Here is a 26,599-nt window from a genome sequence, read left to right on the forward strand (position 1 = left end):
CAACTTCCGGAGGATGTTCAGGAGTTGAGCCACTAAACACACAACACTCTTCTCTACCTTGCCCGTTACAGACATAGGTAATCTGCCACAGCTTTAAAACCTTCTGAACCACTTCTGCAGGGAGCCACTGACAACTGATGGGAGCTTATGTTTATTGTAACCCAGATCAAGTTAGCTCCAGCTAACTCTCTTACCTTTTCTTATATCTGCCTGTTGCTGGTTGAAATAATGGCCCCGGTGCAAGATTCCTAACTACCAAAGAACATTCGATAATGTTCACTCTATCCTAATTGACTGAACCAAGAAATAATCTAGTCCAAATATCATTAAAAAAAAACACCAAAAAACAACACCACTGTTTCATTCAAGAAGAAAGGCCACATGCTAAGGCAGAAGGAGTGCTAGATGACTGACAGGCAGAGATCTTGGGTTCCACTCTGAGTTTGACCCATGTTTGACCTATGTGCCGGCGGGGGGGTCTGATCTGGCCCTCAGCTTTCCTCCAGAGGGAAGGTGTTGGGCTGAATCGCTAAGTTTTCTCCCGTGTACATTCTGCATTTAAAATTTTTGTGAGTGCATGTGCGCTGTATATTATTAATTGGATACACACACTGGACGGGATGCTGAGGGCAAGAAAAGTGAACTGTATCCTGTCTCCATCTCCAGGAGCTTTCTGTCACTTGGTCGTGATGATAATTGCTTGGGGGTCCTCCCTCAGTCTATCCACATGGAATCGAAATCACCCACTTCTTACCGTGTGTAGCAATAGTGGCATGAAGATGCCCTGTTTCTCCTGGATCTTTCAGAAGATGATAGTACTTTCCAGAAAGAAACCTGTCCCTTAGCCACTTTTGGTGATGATTCCCTTGTGCGTTTTGGTGTTAAGTATGATTTGGGCTCTTTGAGACTGCACAGAACAAAATAACATGCAGGTTACCCCCAGTAAGGGAAGCTTGTTCTACGGATACATTGAATATGAGAGAATAAAACAAGGAAGTGTAGAAGTTAAGGGCAAAGGCGTCAGAGGCACGTCTTGGCTCCACCACCTGTAGGGTGGGGGATTCTGGGCAAATCACTTGGCTTCTCTGTATCTGTTTCCTTGTCTGTAAAATAGGGATAATAGTAGCGACCTTACAGAGTTGTTCTGAGGATGAAATGAAACAAGAACATAAAAGTGCTACAGCTCCTGGCATGCCATTCACGCTCAAGTATTAACTTGAGTATTAACATAATTGCCATTATGATTATGATTATTTATTGTGACAGGCAGAATGGATTCCAGCAGGCAGCCTCGTGGAGGAGCGGAAAGCTCGGTACAGGCCCCCTCTTAGGGATGGGAGCACCGCTCAGGAACCGGCAGGCCATTTAGGGCTTACATTGGCTGGGGAGGTCTGATTATCCCGAAGTCCCCCCCCCCCCACCTGCCCCGCCCCCGGGGCACCAGCCTTCCTTTGATTCTTTCTTGCGTGATCACATGTAGATTTCGCGACTCTGTCTCTGTTTTGACTGCTGCTATCACCACCAATTAATTTCTTTCTACCCCTTCCCTAAATTGTGACTTCTGTTGACTCATAGATTTTGAAGCCATGTTGCTTCTCCCTCCTAGTGGCCTCAGCAGGCTGTCTTTCCCCGAGTGAGTTTGGGCTTCTGCCTTCTGGCCCTGCTCCCAGCATCTCAGCTCTGTCTGACTTGAATTTAAATCTTTTCAGCCATCACTTTTATGACAGGTCACCTCCCAGACTGCTGAGTGACCAGTGATTGACGTCACATGGTTCCGGAATGGCCTGGCCCCTGAGAAGGGGCCTATGCGGGTCACAGGCAAGCTCAGCCCAGTCTTTCCAATCCTGTGGACATAAGAGTGAACAGAGACCACCTAAGCTCACAGTTCCCTTCACACCCAAGTTGGGAAAAGGATAGGAAGGAGTTACAATCTAGTATAATAATTATAATATTACATATACAGTATTATGTACATATATATAATGTAGCTTTGTTAATGTCTTTCATTTTCCCTTCTAGAATATTAGCAACTTTAGGAAAAGAATTATTTCTGGTCTTTTGTGTATGCTTGTGGCCTAATACGGACAACTGGTCAGTAATACAAGGCTAATATATTTGCCCTTTATTTATTATTATTATTATTATTATTATTATTATTTTTGAGAGAGGGCACAAGTGAGCAAGGGGCAGAGAGTGGGGGGAGAGAGAAGTGGGGCTAACCCAAAGCAGAGCTCATGTTTTGTTTTTGTTTTTTTTTACCTGAAGCCAGGCATGGGTTGTTTTTTTTTACCTGAAGCCAGGCAAGCCTCACCTGAAGGGAGGCTTGAGCTCACCTGAGGTGGGACTTGAACTCATGAACTGTGAGATCATGACCTGAGCTGAAGTTGGATGCTTAGTGACTGAGCCACCCAGGCGCCCTTAGCTGCCCTTTCAACAAATGTTTAGTAAATTTGCTTCACTTTTCCTTTTTAGAAAATATTTTTCTACTATCAAAGTAATTTAAGGGTCTCGTTGAAAAGTTGCAATACACAGAGAAGTACGGGAGAGAGGAAAAGAACCAAGAGATTACAGATGACAGAATCAGACACAATTCTAAGGGGTGTTAAAAAAGGTCACTTGCAATCTCTACCATCTTGTGCCAGTGGCTTTCCTTCTCGAATCCTCTGTTTCTTCATCTAAAAAGAAATGGGGCTCACGGTCCTACTTACCTCCTAGATCATGAGGGCTGACTGACACATTTGTAAGGTGCCTGCTATGGTATTTGCCTATTACCTAGTGGGTGACAAAAAGAGTGATCGGTTCCCCCATTCCATCTTACCAAGAACATCTTTTCATGACTGGGCTTCTCAAGGAAGGAGAAAAAGGAAAACCTGTGAAGTGTAAGAAGACTGAACCCCACATAGACTCATTTTTAGGCCTCTTGCCCCTGAAATGACCCTAGATTCCTCTTTCAGGTGCATTTCCTCTAACTGTTTACACAAGGAACGCCTCCTTGGTCCACAGAAAGGCATTTGATTTTCCCACCACGCTTCGCACATGCTGAGCTCTTGCACTGCCAGGAATTTTACAGAAAAGCTGTAGAATAATTTGTGTCACGGATTGTTTCCTTTTCATTCAAGTGTTGAATCATGAAGAGGAGTTGAGGTCCAATCGCTGGCTTTTGACACTGAGTGGAACCATTTTAATGTTAATTCGCTGAGAAATGCCTACAATAATAATAGGGTTCAGTATTCAAACCTGCAGACAATTTAGAATTCATGGCTTATGGTTGAAAGCTTTTCGGTTTACCCATCTCTTGAAGATGAACCTGTTCTAAATCATCAAAATCAAACCATTTTCTAAAAATAGGAATAAAGCTTTAAGGTAAAGGATAATTAAGTTCCTGTTCTTCCAGGGAAGATTACATTGTTAGAGGGTTGCTTGGGTCACCTGCTTTTTCTGCCCATTTTTTTCACCATATTATGGCCCATACATTTGAGCATAGCAAAAGAAGAAAATATCAAATCATTTTGAGGCCCTTTGAGCAATGCCAAGGAAAGAATAGGTGTTTCTTTGTTGGAGAGTGAGGCTTAGCAGCATTTCCCAAATTGTGGTCTCTGAAAAACCAATGTTTCAGTCTCCAATTTGGAAGAACTGAATAAAAGTTGTTGTTGTCAAATCAATCTGGGAACTAGATTCTGTGGTACTTTTGTACTTTGGAGGAGTCAATTACACATTAGCATCTTGTTGAATCTAGGAAGTCCTATGAAACTGGGTTTACCCCAGAATTTTCCAAATGTATTTTAAAATGGAATCTCTTTATTGGTGGAATCCATTTGTGAATGACAAGGTCTGGATTAGAGTTCTTTAGGGTGAGTCCTCCAGAAACCAGATTCCAAGATGGCATTGGCCTGCTCAAGATTTATTGGAGAAACAGCTGGAAAGGATCAAAAGGTAGGAGCAGGAGGAGGTGAGGAGAGTCTTTAGACCGTGATACAGGTCTGACATCTGTGACAGAGGGCAGAAAGGAAGGGGAACTTGGGAAGGAAGAATCTTCTAAGAAAGTGTCCTCCAGGTTGATAGGGATTCTTGTGGCCCAAGTCACCCACTGGAGGAGTTCTAGTCTTGCAGGAAGGGCCTGAATTAGTTCACTCACTGTGCTTAGTCATTAGCTGGGAGTAGTCCACGGGCAGCATGGCCTCAGTGTGGCATAGTAGTGGATTAAAAGGTGTGGGAGCTGGGGCCGTCAGTTAACTGAGTTTCCTGCAGCTGGAGATCTGTGTGGTGCTTTTTCATGACTGCCATATTTTCCAGTTGTGCCCCTTGTTAGCCCTGCAACCTTGAGTAAGTCAGTAGAGGCTTCTGGAACCTAAACAGTCAATCTACTAAATGGGGGCGGGGGTGGGGGTCTGTCCTTCCTGTCTCACATAGCTGCTGTGACACATAGCCACATATGAAAGCTGTTTGTGTTCTATGAAGCATTCTAGAAATGGAGAAGATTGTTATTATGGTATTATGGGGAGGTGATAGCCTTTTTCAAGTGCATTAGTTGCTAGAATCCCATTGTAATGCCATCACAGTGCTGAATCTCCCAAGCCTTCTACAGTGCTGGGCATCCAGTAGGTACTGAGTAAATGTTTGTTGAATCATGATAATAAGTGTTGTGAGTTCTCCAAGGAAACAGTCCATGACTATGGCTGTACGTGGGGTAATGATTGCAGACATTGCAATGTATGTCCTCTGGCAGGAGACCACATGGTGAAGGCAAAGCATGCAGGAGGGTGGGGGGTGATGCCCGTCGATTCGATCTATACTTGTATCTGTAACCAATATAGCAGCTTCATGGGAAGGGCGCTATTCTTCCCAGAGCGGGGAGGGCTGGAGGAGCATTGCTCAGCCTTCTCACTTGGCAACATATTCTCTCTTTTGCTTTTCTAAAATAATTCTGAAGCTAATTGAATTGCAAAGACAATTCCCAAACTTCATTCTAGATAATTGTATGGCATCGCTCCCCTGAAGTTCATTTTCCAGAGTTGTTTACCAGTTACATTATTGACTGCTTTGAGTTTTTTCAACTCCTCCTTTGGGGATGAGCCAGAGCTAAATGGTTAAGAGGCAAGCACAGGAAAGAGGGTAAGTGAGGCAGCAGAGGTGATTTCTGACCCCGTCATTTCGTAGCTCATCTATTTGACTCTGCTGTCCTGAGGGGTGGTAGCTTTGTCTATTCCTTCAGCAGCTCAGCATTTTGTTCAATAAATGTTTGTGGAATAAACCAATTAATGAACCACATGTGTATGTGCTGGGTGCTGGGGAGACAAAGGTGAATCAGCTACACAGAGTTCCTGCCCTAATGGAACTTATTGTCTGATCGTGGTGAACACAACTGAAAAGGAGTCATACAAAAATAAAACTTCGAATTAGGATAAGCAATGAAAAGAAACAGCACCTGCTGGACCTGGGGAAAAGGCCTCTGACAAAGGATGTCGTGACCCCTGGAGGCTGGGACAGCGTGACACTGGCAAAGAGGTGTGCAAAGCTGTGTGGCTTCCAGGCACAGAGAGGAACATGCGCAGAGACCCGGAGGGCGGGGCAGATTCTGGTTACGTCGCCGAAGGAAGTGGGTGCGGCCGGGGCGGACCGCAGGCAGCAGGAGATGCCGCGGAGAAATGAGGCTTCGAGCGAGCCAGCAGGTTTGTTCATCCGGCATTTCCCTGCAGTGAGCAGTCAACAAACATTTGCTGTAGGGGGACTGCTGTACAGCCAAGTGGTGTGTCCGCCGTTACGATGCGGGCTGGTATCTGAATCGGACGCAGCAGCCATGACAAAGCGCTAAGTCCAAATTTTAGCAGGAGGGAAGTGAACTTTAGCAGGAGGATGTTTTGGGCTCAGGGCTGCTGAGCTCTAAGGGTCGCCACGACACTCTTCCTTTGAGAAGAACAGATCAGATGGGGGGAGGAGGTTTGCTTCCTTTGCAAGAATTGGGGGTCTGGAGACAGGTTCCCTTCTGACCGTGCGTGATTCTGCTGTGCCACTTGAGCTTTGTGGTCATTGCTTTCCCCGTCTGGGACACGTGAGGCTGGGGCTCCCTGACTTCCGACGACCTTTACTTCTGATTGGGATCAACTATACCATGATCCAAAAACGGGAGGAGGATTGCACAGGTGACCCGCTCTCTTGTGTGTGAAGCCCTGGGCCAAGGCTGAGTTCTTTGGGGACAGTGAGCAGTCGGCTGGGGATTTTGAATGAGGCCTCCTTGTGGATTACTATCCTGCTCAGTCCTCACCTGCAGAACCTGCTTCCCAGCCTCCTGGCCCACTCTGGGGACCGCCTTCCTCCCTTGGTGTCTGTACCTTGGAGGCACTTATGTCACTGCCTGGCCCACAGGAGCTGACCTCGCGGCCTTCTGCATGAGGCGCTCAGTGCAGCGAAGCCGACGTTCTCTCCTTTTCCGTGGTGCCAGGAAGTGCAAGACAGCAGGGTACCAGTTTCCTAGGGCTGCCGTAACAAATTACCACAGACTTGGGGGCTGAAAACCCCAGAAATTTACCCTCTTACGGTTCTGGAGGCCAGAGGTCTAAAATCAAGGTGGGGTGGGGGGGGGCACCTGGGTGGCCCAGTCGGTTAAGCCTCCGACTTCAGCTCAGGTCATGACCTTGCGGTTCCTGAGTTCGAGCCCCTGCATTGGGCTCTATGCTGACACCTCTGAGCCTGGAGCCTGCTTCAGATTCTCTCTCTCTCTTTCTCTCCCTCCCTTTTCCCCTCCCCTGCTCATGCCCTCTCTCCCTCTCTCAAAGAATAAACATTTTAAAAAATTTAAAAAAATAAATAAAATCAAGGTGCTGACAGGACCGTGCTCCGTCTGAAGGCTCTAGGGAAGGCTCCTTCCTTGCTTCTCCCAGCTTCTGGTGTCCATATCGTTCCAATCTCTGCCTCTGTTTCCACATGGCCTCCTCCGGGTGTCTTCTCCTTTTCTGCTTCTCCTAAGGGCACTCATTGAATTTAGGGACCACTCAGATAATCCAAAATGATCTCTTGAGATCTTTAACTTAATTTGCATCTGTAAAGATTCTTTTTTTTTTTTTTTCCCCCAAATAAGGGCATATTCACATTTTCTAGAACATGGATATATCTTTTGGGGTGCCACCATTCTTTTTTTTTTTTTATTTTTTTATTTTTTTTAATGTTTATTTTTTTGAGACAGAGAGAGACAGAGCATGAGCGGGGGAGGGTCAGAGAGAGGGAGACACAGAATCTGAAACAGGCTCCAGGCTCTGAGCTGTCAGCACAGAGCCCGACGCGGGGCTCGAACTCATGGACCGCGAGATCATGACCTGAGCCGAAGTCAGCTGCCCAACCGACTGAGCCACCCAGGCGCCCCTGGGCTGCCACCATTCAACACACTATAGGCAGAGTTTCTGAGGCGTTTGACATGAAAATTTCTTCTTTTTGTTTTCTTCATTTTTATAAACTTGCCCTCTTTGAAATAGGATCAGGACACAAGTCCCAATGAAATGCCACAGAGCAGAGACCGCAGGCCAGAGGGCCTGAGGACACAGGCTCTGAAGTCAGGTGGCTTCAGTTCAACCGCCAACTCTGTGGCTGAGTTTTGCCATCCACACATTGAGCACAATAAGTTTCTACCTCTGAGAGCTGTTGTGGGACTTGAATAGGTGAAAGCCCTAAGTTAAGTGCTTAATAAATGTTAATTATTATTAAATGAACAATGGGATGTATTATAAATGAGCAGGGGATGGTGTGAAGGATTAGAAGGGCAGGCTGGATGGCTGGATGGTGGCTGGAAAGCATCCAGGGGTTTGATATCATCTGGAGCTAGGGTTCTTCTGAGCCCTGATCTACATGGGGCTACCTGACTTGGAATGAAACACATCGGTAGCCCCTCCCCTCCAGACCTGCTCTGAGCTGCTGTGTTTGCTGATTGAAATCTTGCGATCTGGCACTAAGCCACGTGGAGAAGTTCAGAGATAGGGAACTGCCGGCAGCCACACACACAGGTGGAAAGTCATTTCCTGGGAGGCACCTGCCCCTTGCAATGGGTCAGCCTTGTGCCTGATACCCATTCCCCTGGGCCGCTGCGTTCCAGAGAGAAGCTTCTCTCTTCCCAAGACTGGCTGGTCGCTGTACCTCCTGCCCTGCTGACCTGACGCGGGTCCAAGAAGTTAGTGAGCGCGAGTGCTTCTGGGCACTGTTAGGAGCCCTCGCTGGTCAAGGTGAGCTTCGGATTCTAATTGCTGAGCCTCACCCGCGCCCTGTGCTGCAGTCTGGGCCGCTGGAAGCCCACAGGGATCCGCTGCTGCTCCTCTGCTTGTTCCTAGAGAGCCAGGCCACCACGGTGAGGCTCCAGAGTGCAGAGCCTGGGCTTCGGTGACAGATGGCTGTGTGTCTGTAGGCAAGTTAGCAGACCTCTCTGAGCTGTGGTGTGCAGCATCTGGGAAGTGAGGATTGCACAATACTTGGCTCTAGTTAGGTGCTTGCAAAGCTGCCGTTTGGGAGGTAGCAAAGAGTGGAGTCTGCCAGGCCAGAGTGAGCTTGCAGCTTATGGCTGTGGCATCTTAGGCAGGTTATTTGACCTTCCAGGCTTCGATTTCCACATCCGTAAGGGAGATTGAACACGTCTATCAGATGGTTGTTGGGATGCCTAAGTGAAAAAAACGTCTGTAGAACCTTAACCCAATGCCTGGCTTATCCTACATGCCTAAGGGACGGTAGCTATTATGACTGTTCCAGAACACTTGGAATAACGATAATAAAATGAATTGAGTAAATTGTACATTGTACAATGGATAACTAAATATTGGCTCAATCCCAGTGTGGTCTGGGAAGAAAAGCATTCAGCTAGCTGTGAGGAAACAGTCTTGGAATGGCCTGAACTCCTTTCTTCCAATATGATGCATTTTTGAAGGCAGCCGAAGGACTTCCAGTGAATTGTTGTGGAGCTTTCTGTATGTGTGCTCTATCTGTCCATCTGTCCATCCATGTGTCCAACAGTCATTGAGCCCTGCTCTGTGCCAAGCGTTGTGCCAGATCCTGAAGGTACAGACATAAACCAGACATGGTGACTGGCTTCGAAAGCTCGGCATGTGGTAAAAGAGAAGGATCTTTTTCAAGGAATTATTATGAGCCATGTGATTAATGCTCTAATAAGGATAAGAGCAAAGTGCTAGGAATTCAGAAGACCGAGTGACTTGTTCCTCCTTGCCAAACCGGAGAGCCCATTGTATAAGAGGAGGTAGCTAAGCTGGGCCTGGAAAAATGGTGTTGGCAGGTAGATGTGGGAGAAGTAACCTTCAATGGGGGGCCTGGAGGGAGAAAAGTTTCATGGGCAAGAGTGTGATGAATTCAGGAAGAGCTGCCATTTGGGCTAATCACAGACTTTGGGGGGTGTCAGGTGCTGAGTTGGTGAGCTAAGGGACATTCATAGAATGTTGCATTAAATTAAATTTAATTAGCATGTGTAGGGTACAGCACATTAGTGTTTACCAACAGAGTGTTGCATCTTTTACCTCATTTGATCACGGCAGCTGTAAGACAGACATAACTTTATTTATAAGAGATATTTTACAGATGAAGGAAATGAGGGCAGAAAGGTTAAGGATTTGCTCAAGATCACATAATTAGTAAGTGACTGAGTTGATATTCAAAGCCAGGGTTTGGGATCCCCACATCAATGCTTTTTTTTTTTTTTTTAAGTTCATTTACTTATTTGGAGAGGCAGAGAGAGACAGAGAGAGCGAGCAAGCACAGGGGAGAGGCAGAGAGAGAGAGAGGGAGAGAGAGAGAGAATCCCAAGCAGGCTCCACATTGTCAGCACGGAGCCTGATGCAGGGCTCAGTCTCACATGACCTGAGCCAAAACCAAGAGTCAGACACTTACCCAACTGAGCCACCCAGGCGCCCCCAAATTGATGCTTTTTAAAAGTTAAACATTTTGTTGGAGCATGACACATCCAGAGAAAAATCACACACAGATCATAAACATGTAATTTGAAAATTTTCACAAAGAGGAGATAATATAAATAATAATCTTCAAATCAAGCTGGAGAAGTTTGACACCTTTCCAGTATTGCATTTTCCAGTCTATGAGCATGGAATATCCCTTATTTTATTTTATTTTATTTTATTTTATTTTAGGTAACTTCCAGTGTAGAGGTCAATGTTTATTTTTATGTAATTAAAATTTTTTAAAAAAAATTTATTTTAATTTTTTAAAAAACATACACTGTTCTGTTAGTTTCAGGTGTATAGTATAGTGAGTCACCAATTCCACACAGAGGTCAGTTTTTTAGAATGATTCCTAAGTTTTAAATTTTTGATCCTATTATAATTTTTATTTACGGTTTTAGCTTATAATTCTTTGTTTTTGGTACAAAGAAGTACACTTGATTTTGCATATTGACCTTGTTTCTAGATATCCTGCTAAATCCACTTAGCAACTCAAACAATCAAACTTTATTGACTGGGTAAGTGCCTCCAGCACGGTGTTGAATAGAAGGGGTGTTAGTGAGTATCCTTGTCTCATTTTTTTTTTTTTAATCTTAAGGGGAAGTCTTTCAATATTTACTATTTTTTTAAAAGTCTTATTTATTTTGAGAGAGAGAGAGAATCCCAAGCACGTTCCATGCTGTCATTGCAGAGCCTGACTCTGGACTTGATCTCACAAACTGTGAGATCATGACCAGAGCCAAAATCAAGAGTGGGACACTCAACCACTGAGCCACCCAGGCACCCCTCAATATTACTATGGATATGATATGAACTCTAAAGGTTTTTGTAGATATCCTTTGTCATCTTAGGAAAGCTCTCTGCTCTTCTATTTTGTGAAGGTGGCTATGGAATGGAGACTAGTTTGCAGGAAGGAGAGAGAATGGAAGCAGGAAAACCAGTTAGGTGTTGCTCTAGAATAGGAGCAGTGTAGATGCAGAGAAGGGATGTCCTGGGCTATTTCCTCAGTGGTTGTCAGTTTTTCTAATTTTTATTTAAATTGTAGTTAACATACAGTGTAATATTGGTTTCAGGAGTAGAATTTAGTGACTCATCACTTACATACAACACACAGTGCTCATCCCAACATGTGCCCCCCTTAATGCCCATCACCCCTCAGTGGTTCTTACTTAATCACTGCTCACCTCATAAAGGTTTCAAAAGAGAAAAGAGCACTAAAGATTGCCAGGGCTCTCTTTCTCTGGGCATTCCACGTAGTGTTCTTTAAGATATTATCAGATGTTTTATGACAAAGGTGTGGTCACGTTGATGTAGAAAAATCTGAATGCTGTGTCATCCCCTTGGAGAGTCACCGCAAACATCAGCATTACTAAAGTGTTTGAGACCCTACAGCAAAGGTAGTTATTTAGTTAAGAAAAAAGTTTTTAATGTATATTTATTTTTGAGAGAAAGAGAGAGAGAGTGAGTACAAGCGAGCGAGAGAGAGTGAGTGAGAAAGCACAAGCAGGGGAGGGGCAGAGAGAGAGGGAGACACCGAATCTGAAACAGGCTCCAGGCTCTGAGCTGTCAGCACAGAGCCCGACGCGGGGCTCGAACCCACGGACTGTGAGATCATGACCTGAGCTGAAGTCGGACACTTAACTGACTGAGCCACCCAGGTGCCTCCTTTTTAAAAAAAAAATTTAAGGTAGTTATTTAATTTAATATAGCACCATCCTTCTGTCTCCAATGTCCATGGCACCAAAAAATGAGGTTCAGAAGGCATTTCCTGGGTCCTTTCCTTACCCATCATGGAGTTAATGACTCTCACTTGTACGTCAGTGTAGTGGCATCCCCGAGGTTATAACCAAGCCCTTCTCTCTCACTGTTATGTTCAAAACCTATTGAGACATAGGCCCACGCATCAAATAGGGGTCAAAATATCATGTCTATTGATGGTAGAGCGAGATTGGAGATTGGAGGAAGGTGTATGGATTGGAATCCAGGTTAGTTTTCAAATAGGTTACTGAGAATCAGATGAAGTGGTCCGCCCAGGTGCAGAGGGAAGAAGCCCTGCCTCAGTGACTTACTTCCACTTGACGTTAGGGGCAGAAAGTAGAATACAATACAGATGCGACAAGGTGGACCCACAGAAGGGAAAAACCACACGGGAATAGGAACCTTGGACCTTAACACAACCCAAGAGCAGAAAATCACATGATGGATGCCATCTTCTTGCCATTCTGCCAAGATGAAATCAAAGAATATATGATGAGAAGAGGGAGGTTCTGGAAGTAAAGGAAAGGAGAAAGCCTGGAAAGGGAGGGAGTTCGAAGACTCCTTTATGCGGAGACACAGGGAGAGAGAACTGCTTGTTTCAAGTGTTGGGAAGCTGCCTGTGTCTATTTTTGAATTAGAGTTTGGTTCTTTTGTCTTTAAGACAACAGAGATCAGGGCTCTAATTAGCCTGGTTATACAGAGGATGGAATAAGAAAAATGAATATTTTCATAGGGGCCCAAGCAAGAGAAAGTTTGGGGCTGGAAAGAATTCAGCAGCCCTATTTATACTGCCTGCCAATATTTATTTCTGTGGTTTCCTTGCGTTCTGACCAACCCGGTCACGTGCCAATCTTAGCTATAGAGGAGAAGGAATAGGACATCAGTGGCCACAGGTTGAAAAAGTCTCCCCCAACCCTTGGAAGATGGCATCAATAGTGGGCCCTGTTGGCATCCTGCGGGATGGGCAAGATGCATGTGAGGGAAAAGTCCCCATTTCCCTGAGGCAGTCCTACAGCAGCACCCTTCTACCTTGCCCTTGAACATTTGGCAAAGCTCTCTGAAGGGCTGTCAGAGGCTGGCTTAACCAGGCTGGCTCTACACAAGGTGGCTCTGAATTATTCCTGAGTCATCCTTGGTTCAGAGAAACCACAGGAGGAGGGATTCAGTAGCATCCTTGGAGGTGCATTTCCTAGACTCAGCTGACTCTTGCAGGTGAAATATCAAGGTTCTCGGTGATTGTCTGTGGAGTTGGTGACGTTTGAATCTCCTTATGATGGCCTCTGAGGCTGGAATGTACAAAATGGGGGCCTAACAGAGAAACATTCATTTACCGCAATGAGGTAGGAGATTGCAAATTACAGTAGAGAAAACTGGTTCCCATGAGATTGGGAGTCAGGGCCCAATCTCTTTAGGTCATTGTCTGGGACACTTTGGACCCAAATAGAGGACTGATCCTTCTCTGTCTTAAACTGAAGGACTCAGTTCCTCCAAGAATAGGTTGATCCTGTGCAGAGTAGAGAAGGCAACCAAATTGTGGGCCAGTTGCCAGGATGGGGGTTGAGTGGAAGACGAGCTGGGGTAGGATGATAAAGTCCAGCCCACCAAACAGATCCACCAAGTGCTCTGAACTTCCTAAGTTTCACTGCCCCCCTTTGATTAAAAATTTGCCTTTGAACTTCTTTTAAAAAACGTGCACTTTCTCTTTGTGAGGAGAGTTCACTGGCACTAATTACTTAAGTACAGGGATTTGCAACCCTACTTCACATTAGAATGACCTTGGGAACCTAAAAACTACCAAGCCATTGGCCTTGCTGCTGACCAGGGAAATCAGATTCTCCGGGATGGGATCTGGCCGCAGTGTGGGAGACAGTTTTAGAAAGCGCCTCATATGAGTCCGATATACAGCCAAAGTTAACCATCATTGCCTAAAGAAATAAGATATAGAGCAGGCAAGTTGCTATAGGAAGATTATGGGGAGAGAGGAAGAAACATTTCAGTCTTGGCAAGGCAGGAAGACACATGGATTTATATTTTAACAATCTTCAGTCAAAAGCCAACATAATGGCTATTTCTATATTTGGTGATTTGCCTTTAATGAATATATCCCAGGCTTAAAAGTAAGATGAGTACACAGATCAGATATTCCCAAGAAGGTATTTCTCCGTAGGCAACTGGGTATTTATCCAAGGCTCTCTGGATGACCTCAGAATGGTGGTAAGGCTTGATTTTGCTTTATTTTTAAGGTAGTCCTGATTCCATACAAAGCCATTCTTTTAATAAGGAATTTTAAAGTTTATAAGAGTTTGCCATATAAATCAATTCATAAATCAAAGTTGTTTTTTCCACACTGGATGTTATGACTCTGTGTTTGGAGGGTGAGGTGCACAGATGACCTGTATCCCGTGACCTTAGGTGGGAGGAGAGCAGGAGGGGCTAGTAACGGACACATTGGTTGACTCAGCTTTGTGTTTGGTTGTTGGGCCTGAGCTGCTTCTGTTCCACATTGAAGGTAGAAAAGGTGACTCCGGAAGGGGAATTTTGTGATGCAAGTGGAAAACCACATGGAGACCCTCATTGTGAGCCATTTCCTAATCTGTGTCCAGTGAGCCATGGACATGAGATTAAATTAGTTATTTGTAAAGCTCCTAACCGTTCAGCATGAGCACTGAATGGGGTCATAATACATAACATCCTACAAGAAAAGCAGAGTTAATAACTTTATTGCCACTTCCTGCAGAAGAAGAGCCTGAAGCTCAGAGAAGTCCCATGGCCAGCCCCACTGGCGTAGTTAGAAAATGGTAGACGTGAGACCCAAACTCTAGTTGTCCAGCCCCTCTTTCTGTGTGCCAGGCCGGCTGCCTCCCCGCGGGGCCGGCCCTGTGGTTCCACATGGAGTGATGCCCACCTGGAACAGATGTGCTGAAGCCAAAGCCTAACACGTGCACTGTTGAACACTCTTATTGTTTGGATACAGATATCGGAGTCATGGTAGCTTTCACCCCGAGGAGACCAGGTTGGTATGGGGGTTTCTGTGTGTCTTGACTTACCTTGGGGTGGCCCCGGGAGGAGATTCAATAGTTCTGATACCAGAGAGCCGCATCGCTTTTGTAAAGTGGGAGGGTTCCCTTGCTAGAGTCCTCAGCAAGCCGAGAAGGAGAAGGGCGGTTTGATGGCCGTTGCCCTGGGGACTTATTTGCTCATTTACTGTCCGATCCCAACATACTGGCTAGAAACCCCTGACAACCTCTTGTTTGTAAAGATGGATAATAATAGCATCCGTCTCGCGGTCTGTTGGGAGAACCCTAGGAGATGGTGTGTGTAAAATGGTGCTCCTGGCACATAGCGTTAATACATGTTTAAAAAATATTGAACTCAGGGGAATAGTGCAGCACATATCCGTGTCATCAATGTTGTAATGCAGCATTTTGCAGTGGGTGTTACACTTTCCAAGCCTTGTTTCCTATTTTAACACCACCCTATGAATTGGGTAAGAAATATCCTTGGGTCATGTGGGAATGAACCATGCTCATCTGGGTTAAGTGGCTGGTCCTAAATTCAAGAGGTAACAGGCGATTCAAGCAGGCCCGTGGGCCGTCTTCTGTCGCCAGTTCACTCTCTGCTGCCTAATCTGCCCGTGGCCGATTATTCTGGGCTGCTGAGCCATGCCTTCTCTCTACTGCAGATGTCACGGGGCTGAGGAGGAAAAATCAATTTTCATCAAGAAGCCTTTCATGCTGGGAGTCATGCTGGGAGTGCCCTTGATGACTGACTCAGGGTTTCAGGCAAACAACCTTGTGCGTTTGTGAAACAAACATCAAGCCATCCAGGGGAGCTGAGCTGATAGTAAATCCGTTGGGCATTACTGAAAGGCTCTGCGGCTTCCTTGGTGGCTGGGTCTGAGCTGTGCCTAGAAAAGAGCTTCTCAGCATTGGGTCTTCTACAAAGCAATTACAAATTTCTGAAAGTGGCTCCAGACATTGGTATGTTTTAAACTTCCTGAGGTGCCCCTAATGGTCAGCTGGGCCAAGAGATCTTGGTTTCAGAGGGGGCAGGGGTATCTGTCTTTCTCTCTTTTTCTGCCCTCGCTAGCAACCTCGGGCATGCTTCGGTGTCTCCGTCACAAGCTGCCTGATGGGAGATGCAGAATGCCAAGGCCATCTGTGATGAGGATGTCAGCTTCCTAAAGGAACATCAAGTCTCCCTGTGGTAGATACTGTCATTTATGAGTAGTGACTTCCTGTTTGCTGATGGAAGAAATTCAGCCTTTCAAATATGCCTCCATGAAATGATCATGGCATTGAGCCTCTGGGGACCACAATGGCAAGTCAGGGTTTGGAAGGTGCTGGCTTGGGCCCTCTGGTAACTCTCTTTTGAAAACAGGAAAGTTATTGGAAGTTGCCTTTAAGAAATTTCAGAAGAGGGAAATCCTCCTTGTGTATGTTCCTCTGAGATTCTTGGGATACTTAGAATGATTTGCATCACAGATGATGGCAAACCAAAGAGGGGGAAATGCTACCTGCAAAAAGGGCACATTCTAGCACTTTCTATATACCGGGCACTGCCTTCAGTGCTTTGATGACTTCACCTCATTTTTAGTCTCACAGGTCTGTGAAACAGGTACGTTATTATTCCTTTCCATAAATTTGTACCCATGGGGAAACTGAGGCAAAGAGAAGTACCGTGACTTGCCCAATCCATCGATGTCTTGCAGGGTTCCAGAGCCTGTTCTTTCCATTCTACTGTATCTCAGGGTCTTAAAGGACCCCCAAGATCCCATAGACCACTCCTTCTCTTCTGATGTTTGTTCTCTCTACAACATCCTTTTCTGGTGGTCACCAGGCCTTTGCTTGCCCACCTCCAGGAACAGGGAACTCACTGCTACCCAATGCAGTCCATTTCACTGTTCAGACAACACCAATGTGGGGGGCTTCTTAATTTCTCAGTTGAATTAAGGCAGAACATAAAAAGAATAAATAAATAAATTAATTAATTAATTAATAAATAAATAGAATGAACATCTGTCACCTAGTAGCTTCCATTCATTGGTCTTAATCCTATCCTTTATGAGAAGAACAAGAATACTAACATGTATTGAGCAACCTGTATGTTCCATGTACTGTGCTAAATGCTTTGCTTTTCTTATCTTGTCTCACACGTGAGGGCCCTAAAGTGCAGAGAGGGTCAGCCTGCACAGATAGCACCTGGACTAGAACCCAGACAGTCTGATGTGGAATCCCTGCTCTGAGCTCCTCGCGAGTCCTACCCACACGAGCAGCACACTGGACGTCATTGATGGCCGTCCACTCTCTTCACATGCAGGACTGCAGGATGTTCCCTGGGAGGCTTTGCTGCTCTCCCCTCCCTTCTCCTTTCTGCCCTTTTTCTTCCTTCTCCATCCTCTGGGGGGCCAGCTCACCAGTCTGCCTGACTCAGGGCCAGGACTTCCCTCTGAACTGGGTCCATCATTGTACTGTCCTGTGTTCGGTCCCCCTCAACTCCAGAAAGGGCTCTCTCAGGAGGAGTGTCCAGAATGCTTCTGTTGTCTGTTAAGATGGAGAAGCAGGGCTCTTTCCTGGGATAGAGGGAGGCCCCAAGTAGCTTCTGCTCACAGCTAATAATGACGGTAATAATAGAAGCTAATATTCCAGGCACACACCATCAGTGTCAGCTGAGCTGTGCACTTGTGGTGGGACCTCACAGGGTCTCGACCTTGGAAATAGTATGGGAGCATGGCTCTGGAGAATGTGTTCACTCTGCTCAGGGAAATCTGTTCAGGCCGCCCACTGGCTCTAGTCTGGGTTCTGAAATCAGACAGACCTGGGTTCTGGGTAGCTTTGATGCTCAGAGCTGTGTGACCTTAGAAATACTACCTACCCTCTCTGGGCCTTGGCTCTTCATCTGTAAGATGGGTGAGAGGGGGGGTTGCTGTGTTGGCTAAGTGATGTCATTCATTTTGAGTGCCTGGTACAGGGAAGTGAGGAGAAATGGTGAAATACCAGCCGGTGGTGTTAGTATTCATATTCTGCGTCATTTAAGTTCTAGGTGGACCTCATGATTTCTGGTGAGGTTTCATGGTTTCTGCAAATGTAGAGCTGTCTGAAGAGCTTGTTGGTTCTTCCTGACTTGTCTTTTGATCCTCATCCACCAGGGTGAAAGAGGAGGGTGGTCAGCTTCCAGGAAAACTCAGTGTGTGTGTGTGTGTGTGTGTGTGTGTGTGTGTGTGTGTGTGTGTTTTCTCCTAATATGTCTGAATGACTTGAAGTTACTGTTACAATGTTGTTTAGTTTTTCTTCTTCTTTTCAGAAAGGGGATGTTTGGGCTCAAGCTGAAGAAGAAGAAGAAGAAAGCAGAGAAGGGGTTAACATTAGCCAATAAGGCTGCTCAAGGTGAGGCTTTTGGGGGTGGGGGAAAATGCACCACTCTGGCATTGGGAGCCTACAGGTCTCATAGAGTTGACACCTCCTTGGCTGAGGATGGAGCTGTCCCTCCGTGGAAGCGTGGAAGCCAGGTGGGGGGTGTGCTACCTGCTGGGTGTTCAGGCCCTGCTGGTCACAGGTGCAATCCACCCCAGTGCTGCTGGTCACCTGGTCATCGGGCCCAACAGGGGTGGGGCGGACACCTGCTGGGCCATGGAAGGGGACCCCAAGGAGACGCAGTGACAAGGTCCAAGCTCCTGTTCCTCTTCTCCTTTGCTCTGTAGCCCAGGATAAGCCACTGCACAGCTCTGATTCTGTTTCTTCCTTTGTCAAGCGGGCACGATGTGGGTTGCTGGGCTGACCTCACACACCATGGGGAGGATCCAGTGAGATTTTAAAAATAAGAGTGAGGACAGCAGCTGCTATGGGGGAGGCTCTGCATTTATTGTCTCGTTTGACCCTGCCATCGTCTTACCAGTGGGTGTTGTTATCCCAGGTTTACAAATGAGGTTGCAGAGATGCAGAGAGAGTAGGTAAAGTATGGGAAGGACAGCGGCAGAATTTGCAGGGCCTAGTGGAAAATAAGAACGCAAAGCCCTTGCTAAGAAATTATTAAGAGTTTGTGGATGGCAATAGCAGAGTGCTGAGCTCAGTGTGACAAGGTCCTTCGGATCACAGGACCCTGTGTGGAGGCACAGACCCCGCAAGCCTCTCAGGCTGGGAGCCCAGAACCAGGAAGCAGTGGCGTTGGGATGCACGTCCTGGCTGTCGGACTTTTCGCCCTCAGAATGGGCGGCTTGCTTCTTCGAAAGAACAAATAAATCCCCAAGTTATAGTGTGAACCGTACGTACCGACGGGGCCAGGCCTGGCATCAGGTAGACACACGTTTGTTGAGTCAAATAGGATTAACTGCTTCCGATGGACAGGTCTGCGGTGGTCTTCCGGAGACTTCTGCTGAGTGGCCCTGACAACAACCGGCGTGAGGCTAGCTTTCTGGAACATTTACGAGCCCAAATGGTGCAGTGGGTCTGCTGTGTCTTCACCCCTCTCGTCTCCTTGGAGGGACCCATTGGGATGGGATGGGAGAGGCATTTTAAGTGGGGACAGGACTTAAAGCTTAAAGAAATACTTGTGTGTTCAGTCAAATTGAAGGTATCAGGGAGTAGGTAGAAAAGGCTTTTAGGTATTTCCTGGTGTCTTTGAAATTGTGACCCTATAGTAGGTCCTGGGGCACAAGGTTGAATGAGACAGTCCCTTACTTTCACGTGTTATGAAAAATAATATTTATGACACATTTAACAAGTCCCTGCTGCTTTTTATTTGACATGCATCATTCATGACTCTGAAATGTAGGTTCTTTTGCCCCTATTTTACAATAGAGGTTCAGAGAGGGTGAGTGCTTGCCCAGAGTCACGCAGCTAATAAGTGGAGAAGCCAGCTCCTGAGCCTAGGTCAATCTTATGCACGGGCCTGGGTTTTCCTATTCCATGGGTCAGCCTCCAGTTAGGAGCCTATAATGACCACGTAGGGAAGGAAAGAACAAGGTGGTGGAGATTTAGGGCAGTCAACCTCAGGCATTTCAGAGAAGCTGGCTCCTATGGCTCATTCTAATTAGAGTTGTCAGCCCAGAAAGCAAACAGGGCAGAGAGGAATCAGACCCTTCCTAGAAAGTAAATAGCATTCATCCTGCTGACTAGGGGCTTGCTCTGTGGGAAACTGACAAAACAAAGTCCATAGACCTGAGTACACTTTGGTCTTTCCTTTTGGGCCTATCCTGGAAAGTTAGGCTCTTCTGGATGTAGCATTTGGAGATTCTCAGAGTCAGTGGGTCTCATGTCTGTGTATTTGAGGCATAGTGGCTATATCTTAATTTCATAAAATTCCAGTGATCCTAACCCATCCTTTAACTAGTTATCCAACAGAGTTTTTGAGTACCTCCCATGATCTTCCATTCATGCATTTACTCAAGAAAGACTAATGGAAGTTCCAATGAGTGTTGGCTCCTGTGCTAGATTCTATTCTATATGATGGTGAACATCGGATAGATTAGAGAGGGGCTAGCCCTGTGTAGGACTCTTCCGTTTGTCTTTCCAAATCAATTCTCCACCTGTCCTCAGCCCCAGGAGGCTGACCTGTATTGATGCACAGCCCAGGTCCCTTTCCCGATGGGGCGCCCCAGCAGGAAGTTTGAGGGACGGAGGAGTGTGAGCTCAGGATTCATGGTTGGATGTGCCCCTCAACGAAGGGGATGGTTACTGCTCTTTATAGGGAAGCCAGCTGGACCTGACTTCCTATCCTTCCAGGTTCTGGTAACTGCTCTCCTCATTTTGGGGTCTTCCAAACAGATACAGTGTGGCTGCTCTGAGCCTCAGGTAGCTGCACAACCCTTTGTGATTTTCCTGTACCCACACCCGTGTAAATTACCAAGTCCTCAGATCATTCTGTTCTGGGGGCACCCTCTGTTACCTATTGGGACCTGAGGAGGTACCTGAATTACAAGGTGAGAAAAGTGCTATAAAGAAAATAGAAAAAAAAAGCATCTCTGTGGGATGGGTAACATTGGCCTTGCCTCGCTTTATAGATGAGGACAGCAGGGCTGAGAGAAGATCCTCAAGTTAGGGTGTGGCAGGGCTGGGATTTCCACCCAACCTTTGGGGCCAGGGTTTTGAACTACACCATGCAGAGTCTCTTAGTGCATGAGAGTATTCCACACTGTATGTTTTTTACCAAAAACCTGGCTGAGAGGTGGTTCCTCAGCTTTGCTACACATTAGAATCACCTGGGGTCCGTGTGGGGCGGTGCACCTGGGTGGCTCAGCTCAGGTCATGATCTCGTTTGTGAATTTGAGCCCTGCTTCAGGCTCCGAAGTGGCAGTGTGGAGCCTGCTTGGGATTCTCTGTCTCTGTCTCTCTCTCTCTCTCTCTCTCTCAAAATAAATAAACAAACTTTAAAAAGAAAAGGAATCACCTGGGGATTTAAAACATCTTGACATCCAGGTGATATCCCAGATAAATTAAATCAGAATCCCACAGTGGGGGAAGAGATCTAAAGAATATGTTTACTATCTATTCATTTAAATTTTCTAGACACTTGTGCATTCCTTTCCTGTGGCTGCTATAACAAATTACCACAAACTGGGTGGGTTAAAATAACCCACATTAATTTTCTCATAGTAATGGAGGCTGGAAATCAGTATCACTGGGTGGAAATAAAAATATTGGCAGGGCCCCATCCCCTGGGGAGTATCTGATTCCTGCCTCTAGTGTTCTTCTGATGGTTATGATGGGCATCTGTCCCACCTCTGCCTGTGATTACATTGCATTCTTCTGTTCCCTGCCTCCCTCTTGTAAGGATATATATTATTGCAATTAGGACCCACCTGTATAATCTAGGATAATCTCCTCGTTTCAAAATCCTTCATTTAATCACATCTGCAAAGACCCTTTTTCCAAGTAACATTTACAGGTTCTGGAGACTAGGACTCGATATCTTTGGGGACTATGATTCAACCTAGGGCACCTTTCTACTCAAAATTGGCCCTCAGACAGCAGGAACAGATCTACATGGGACATTGCTATTGGAAATGCAGACTCTTGGGCTCCACCCCAGACCTACTGAATCAGAATCTGCATTTTAACAGCTTCCCAGGTGATTCTTATGCACATTAAATTTTACTGATGAGGTTCAGAGGGAATAAATTACTGGTCTGAAATTCCACTGTGGCAAGTGGAATGCCTTGAAAGCATGTCTTTGAATTCATAATCCAGTTTTCTTTCCATAATACCATGCATATAAATCTACTCTTTTTTGGAAATAGAAGACGAATTTACTGTTTAGAAAAGTTAAGGTATGTGCCTGTCTTTTCTGCCAATAAAATGTTAAGTTGCACGCTGGCAGGGACTGTCTGGATGTCTTCACGTACCCCTTATGGTGATTAGCATAGCGCTGGACGGTTGAGGCTCAGATCACCACTGTGGATCATATTTGACAGAGTTTTCTTCCTTGTTTGCTTCTCTAGATGGCCAGGATGAAGCAGAAGCGTCACAGGAGGGGCCTTCACACCAGGAAGGACCGGGAGGAGATTTAATTTATGGTCATGCGTCTGTGACCCCTGTCCCTGCAGCTCCTCCAAAGAGAAGGTACAGTGCTGGTGCAGGCAGTCAGCACACATTTACTGGGCACCTCCATGTGCAGGAACCCCTGCAGGCTCTGGGAAACAGAGAATAATAACTGATCACTGGTCACAAGGCGCCAAAGGTCTAAGGCAGGAAGACAAGAGGTCTGTATGTATTCAGTTTCCTCCATGGCAGTGCTGGCGTCCTGATAGTGGTCAGCCTTCAGCAAGCCAGGGTCCCACCTTGACCAACTTCTGCTCTTAAATCCCCTGAGTTAAGGTCTCATAATTCAGCAATGACAGCAACAACAGGAGGCAGACTCAGGAGCTGTCCCTCACCTGCTCTTTAATTCATCAAGGTGCCAGGTGTCTTAGCTCTGTGTTTGTCCCAAATGTTTGTACTACCCGACAAAAAGTCAGGACAAACTGGCCTTCGTGCCTGTGATTTGCTCTGTCAGTTAGCAATTGATGTGTAACACTCCCAAACTCAGAGGCTTAGTGAAAAATTTGTTGCTCCTTATGAGTCTGTGGGCTTGTTGGTTAGTTTTACTGGTTCTAGACTGATACACATCCACACTCGTGTGTGCGTGTGGTCATTTGGTAGCTCTGCTGATTTTAGTTTGAGTGTTGGCTGGTAATAGGCTGGTCTAAGATTGCTTCACCTGGGACCACCGAGCTCCCCTCGATATGGCATTAGATCCTCCAGCAGGCTAGTCTGATCTTGTTCTAATGGTGGTGATGGCAGAGTTCCGGGAGAAGGAGTATGAGTACATAAGGTCTTTTGAGCCCAGGCTTGGAATTAGCATGAGTCATTTCTGCTGCATTCTATTAGCCAGTGCAAGTCTCGAGTCCAGCCCATGTCAGAATGAGGGACAAGTCATAAGGCAAAGAGCATTGTTCCAAGGAAGCTAATACCTGGGGCTATCAATGCCTTCAGTCTACCACATTTGTTTATGTCTATTTCTTACTCATGGTAATTCCTCATGCCATCCCTTCTTTGTCCACTCAGAATTCTTATTGTCAATAAAGCAAATTAGTGCTTCCCTGTATGGCAGACTGAGTTGTTATTACTGGGCCCTACAGGATGGCACACAGTAGATATGTGGGTAGAGGGGGTTGGGAAACAGCTGGAAATCAGAGACGGTGATAGCTGAGAGGTTGACTCTTTAAAGGAGACATGAAGTTTGTATACACATACTCACTGCGGTATCTCCTTCCCCCTTTACTGTACCATGACAACCATGGCCCCCTAAGCTCCCTGACTCAGGATTTCAATTACTTTGAAATATCCTTGAAGGGATCCCTTGCCATTTATCTCACCAGAATAACACCACCGCATGGAGGAGGGCAGGAGAAAAAGAAATAGGGAGTAGACTTTTTCTTTTTCCCTGGTCAGTGCATTCTCCATCAGTTGAAATTCTACCCACCAGATAATGCTCATTGACATCCAGCCTCTGCAGTGAAGTCTTCGTTGCTTACCTGGGCTCTCGGGAACTTCTCTCTTCTCTGAACTCCTATCACGTTTTTTTTTTTTTTTTTTTTTTTTCTACAACACATTTTACACTTAAGAGTTTTTTCTTGCCATGCTTTGGCCCTCTCTCCCTTGGATAGATTGCTAGCTCTGTAACGGCCAGGATGATGGCTCATTCATCTGTTTTTTTCTCTGAGACCAGCACAGAGCTTCCCACAGTAAATGATCAATGCGAATTTGCCATTTTATTAATGAACATATATACCTTTTGCTATGTACTCTTCCCTACATACATTATCTCCTTTCAGCCTCAGAACAACACTACATGGTAGGAATTATTATGTCCATTTTCAGATGAGGAAATTAAGGGTAACGTCGCAAAACTGGGAAAAATAAATATTTTAATTCAGATCAGTCTGAGTCTAAAGCTTTGGGATTTTTACTAGCCTTCTTTGTTCTCTACTGGACTCAGTTGTAATCGGCAGAAATGGAATGAAGTCAAATGCAAGATGGTATTGTTGGAAAGCAGGAGAATAAAATCCAATAGGAACTCAAGCTCAGTTCATTTCCCACCCATTGCTGCCTTGGTGACAACAGGGATCCGTCACCTCTTTCTACTGTTACCCAATTTCTAAATGCCCAGGTGTTGTGCATCTGTTTCTAATTCCTTACGACAGTCCAGATAAATGAAATCCCCTGGAATGTGAAATCTCACTGGCCTGGCATCTGGGTTGCTCCTTCCGATTTTCTCTTTTACCAATTCTTTCAAAAGCAATCACAAAACTCAGGATTGTTTTACCTACTATAAATGGCAAAGGCGTCCTGTGGATAGGATTGGACAGGAAATAAGGGAGATCTTTATGCAGACCCAGCTGTGCTAATGACTTGCTGAGGCATCTGGGTTTCTCATTTTGTAAAACCAAAAATAAATGATGCTGGTGATCATACGCACAATAAGAGTTGACACTTATTCTCACCAAGCACTGGGTTAAACCTTTACATGCATTATATCATTTAATTGTAGCCATTATCTCATGCGGTAAGTGCTATTATTAGCTTCATTTTTAAGATGGAGAAACTGAGTCATAGAGAGGTTGAGTCACTTGTTCATTTACATTTTATCTCTTCCAGAGATGGAGAGAGAATATGTGATACAGTATAAATAAAAGCACTTAGAAGTACCTGGGAAAATATTATCAAGGCTTATGGGTCCCAAGTATGTTCTTATTTAATGAAACAAATACGTTAAACTTTCTTTTAATAGATCAAAGCTGTCGACTAAGATCCATGATGGGGAGATCAGATCCCAAAGCTATCAAGTAAGTGACAGTCTGTCCTGTGTCTTCTTGTGTGAATGAACAGCAAGGTCCAGAGTGCATATCTGCTACTTTGTGTTGTAGATTGCCATCACCATCATTGAGGCCCGCCAGCTGGTGGGTGAGAACATTGATCCAGTTGTGATCATTGAGGTTGGGGATGAGAAGAAGCAGAGCACCGTGAAGGAAGGAACCAACAGCCCATTTTACAATGAAGTAAGTCACGGAGGTCACCAGTATCCTCTCCACCAACACTCCCTGCACTGCCATCTGGGGTATTCTTTAGCCAAATAGAAAAACGGTGTCCCTCCTCACTGCTTCCCACCACTCATCTAAGCCCTGGAAAATTCTCTGAGCTCCTTGCAGACAGCCCCATAGAGTTTCACAAAAAGATAATGGAAAGGAGAGATGAGGAATTCCCACTGATTTTAAATTCATTGCTGTGTTTTCGAAATACCCCATTTTCTTGTCTCTTTTTTTAAAATTTATTCTTATATCTTATATGATGATCTTCATTCACTATAAGGTCTGGTTTTATATTCAATAAATGTATTGAGTGTTGGTTGTAAAGAAGATAAACATTCTTTTTCATGAAAGAGACCCTCGAAATTTAATTATTAATTTTGAAATAGACATGTTGCATCGGAAAGTAAAATAGTCATATTTTTCCAAGCAGTGCAGAAATTGTGGACATCAAGGAGAGGAAAGCATCAAAGAGAGACAGGAGGCTTCTAAGTATTATACACACTGAATTATTTTTTTTAATAAAAAGATTACACAGTAAAAAAAATGGTGAAAGATACAGAGTATAAAATGATATATGATGAAGAATATGCATCCCTCTGATCTTTGATCCCTTAACCCCCTTCCTCTTGCCCTAGAGGCAGCCATGCTCACCAGGCATTTGTGTACCCTTCCAGAGATATCCCAGGCATGTATGGGAGTACAAATAAATATTATAACCAAATGGTAGCATTCTGTCCACACTGTCCTGGACCTTGATCTTTTCACAAAACAATGTATTTTAGATGATATTAGAGGTAATATCAAGACATATAGTTCAGTCTCATTTTCCCCTCATTGGTGTAGTTTCCCATTGCATTGATACACCATAATTTTCTAAACCAGTCAATCTCTCATTGATGGATATTGATTTTTTTCATCTTTCGGCTACTACTTATACTCACATTAATATGGCATAACTGGGGCAAAGAATATGCGTATTAAGAATTTTGAGGGGTGCCTGGGTGGCTCAGTCGGTTAACCGTCCGACTTCGGCTCAGGTCATGATCTCACGGTCCGTGAGTTTGAGCCCCGCGTCGGGCTCTGTGCTGACGGCTCAGAGCCTGGAGCCTGTTTCAGATTCTGTATCTCCCTCTCTCTCTGCCCCTCCCCTATTCATGCTCTGTCTCTCTCTGTCTCAAAAATAAATAAACGTTAAAAAAAAATTAAAAAAAAAAAGAATTTTGATATCACAAAATGCCCTCAAAGAGGTAATAATTTATACTCCAACTAACAGTGCACAAGAGTGCCTATTTCCCCATCGTCACTTTGACACCACGAATTACGAAAAAAATGCAACAAA

General features: G+C 45.3%; 1 protein-coding gene across 2 annotated transcripts in view; it reads left to right on the plus strand.

Annotated features, from left to right (window-relative positions):
* Positions 1 to 26,599, plus strand: part of FER1L6 (fer-1 like family member 6) — a 165,932-nt gene that overhangs the window by 19,213 nt on the left and 120,120 nt on the right. Inside the window, exons 1-5 of one of the 2 annotated variants that reach the window (XM_058699004.1) lie at positions 5,607 to 5,669; positions 18,000 to 18,082; positions 22,132 to 22,252; positions 24,963 to 25,017; positions 25,099 to 25,230. In XM_058699004.1, coding sequence (XP_058554987.1) covers positions 18,007 to 18,082; positions 22,132 to 22,252; positions 24,963 to 25,017; positions 25,099 to 25,230 — 384 coding nt within the window. In that variant the 5' untranslated portion in view covers positions 5,607 to 5,669; positions 18,000 to 18,006. Of the gene's footprint in view, positions 1 to 5,606; positions 5,670 to 17,999; positions 18,083 to 22,131; positions 22,253 to 24,962; positions 25,018 to 25,098; positions 25,231 to 26,599 lie in introns of those variants that run through there. The other variant, XM_058699003.1, reaches the window with a different exon arrangement.

Source organism: Neofelis nebulosa, chromosome 14 (genome assembly GCF_028018385.1).
Source record: "Neofelis nebulosa isolate mNeoNeb1 chromosome 14, mNeoNeb1.pri, whole genome shotgun sequence".
In the NCBI taxonomy this organism is placed as follows: domain Eukaryota; kingdom Metazoa; phylum Chordata; class Mammalia; order Carnivora; family Felidae; genus Neofelis; species Neofelis nebulosa.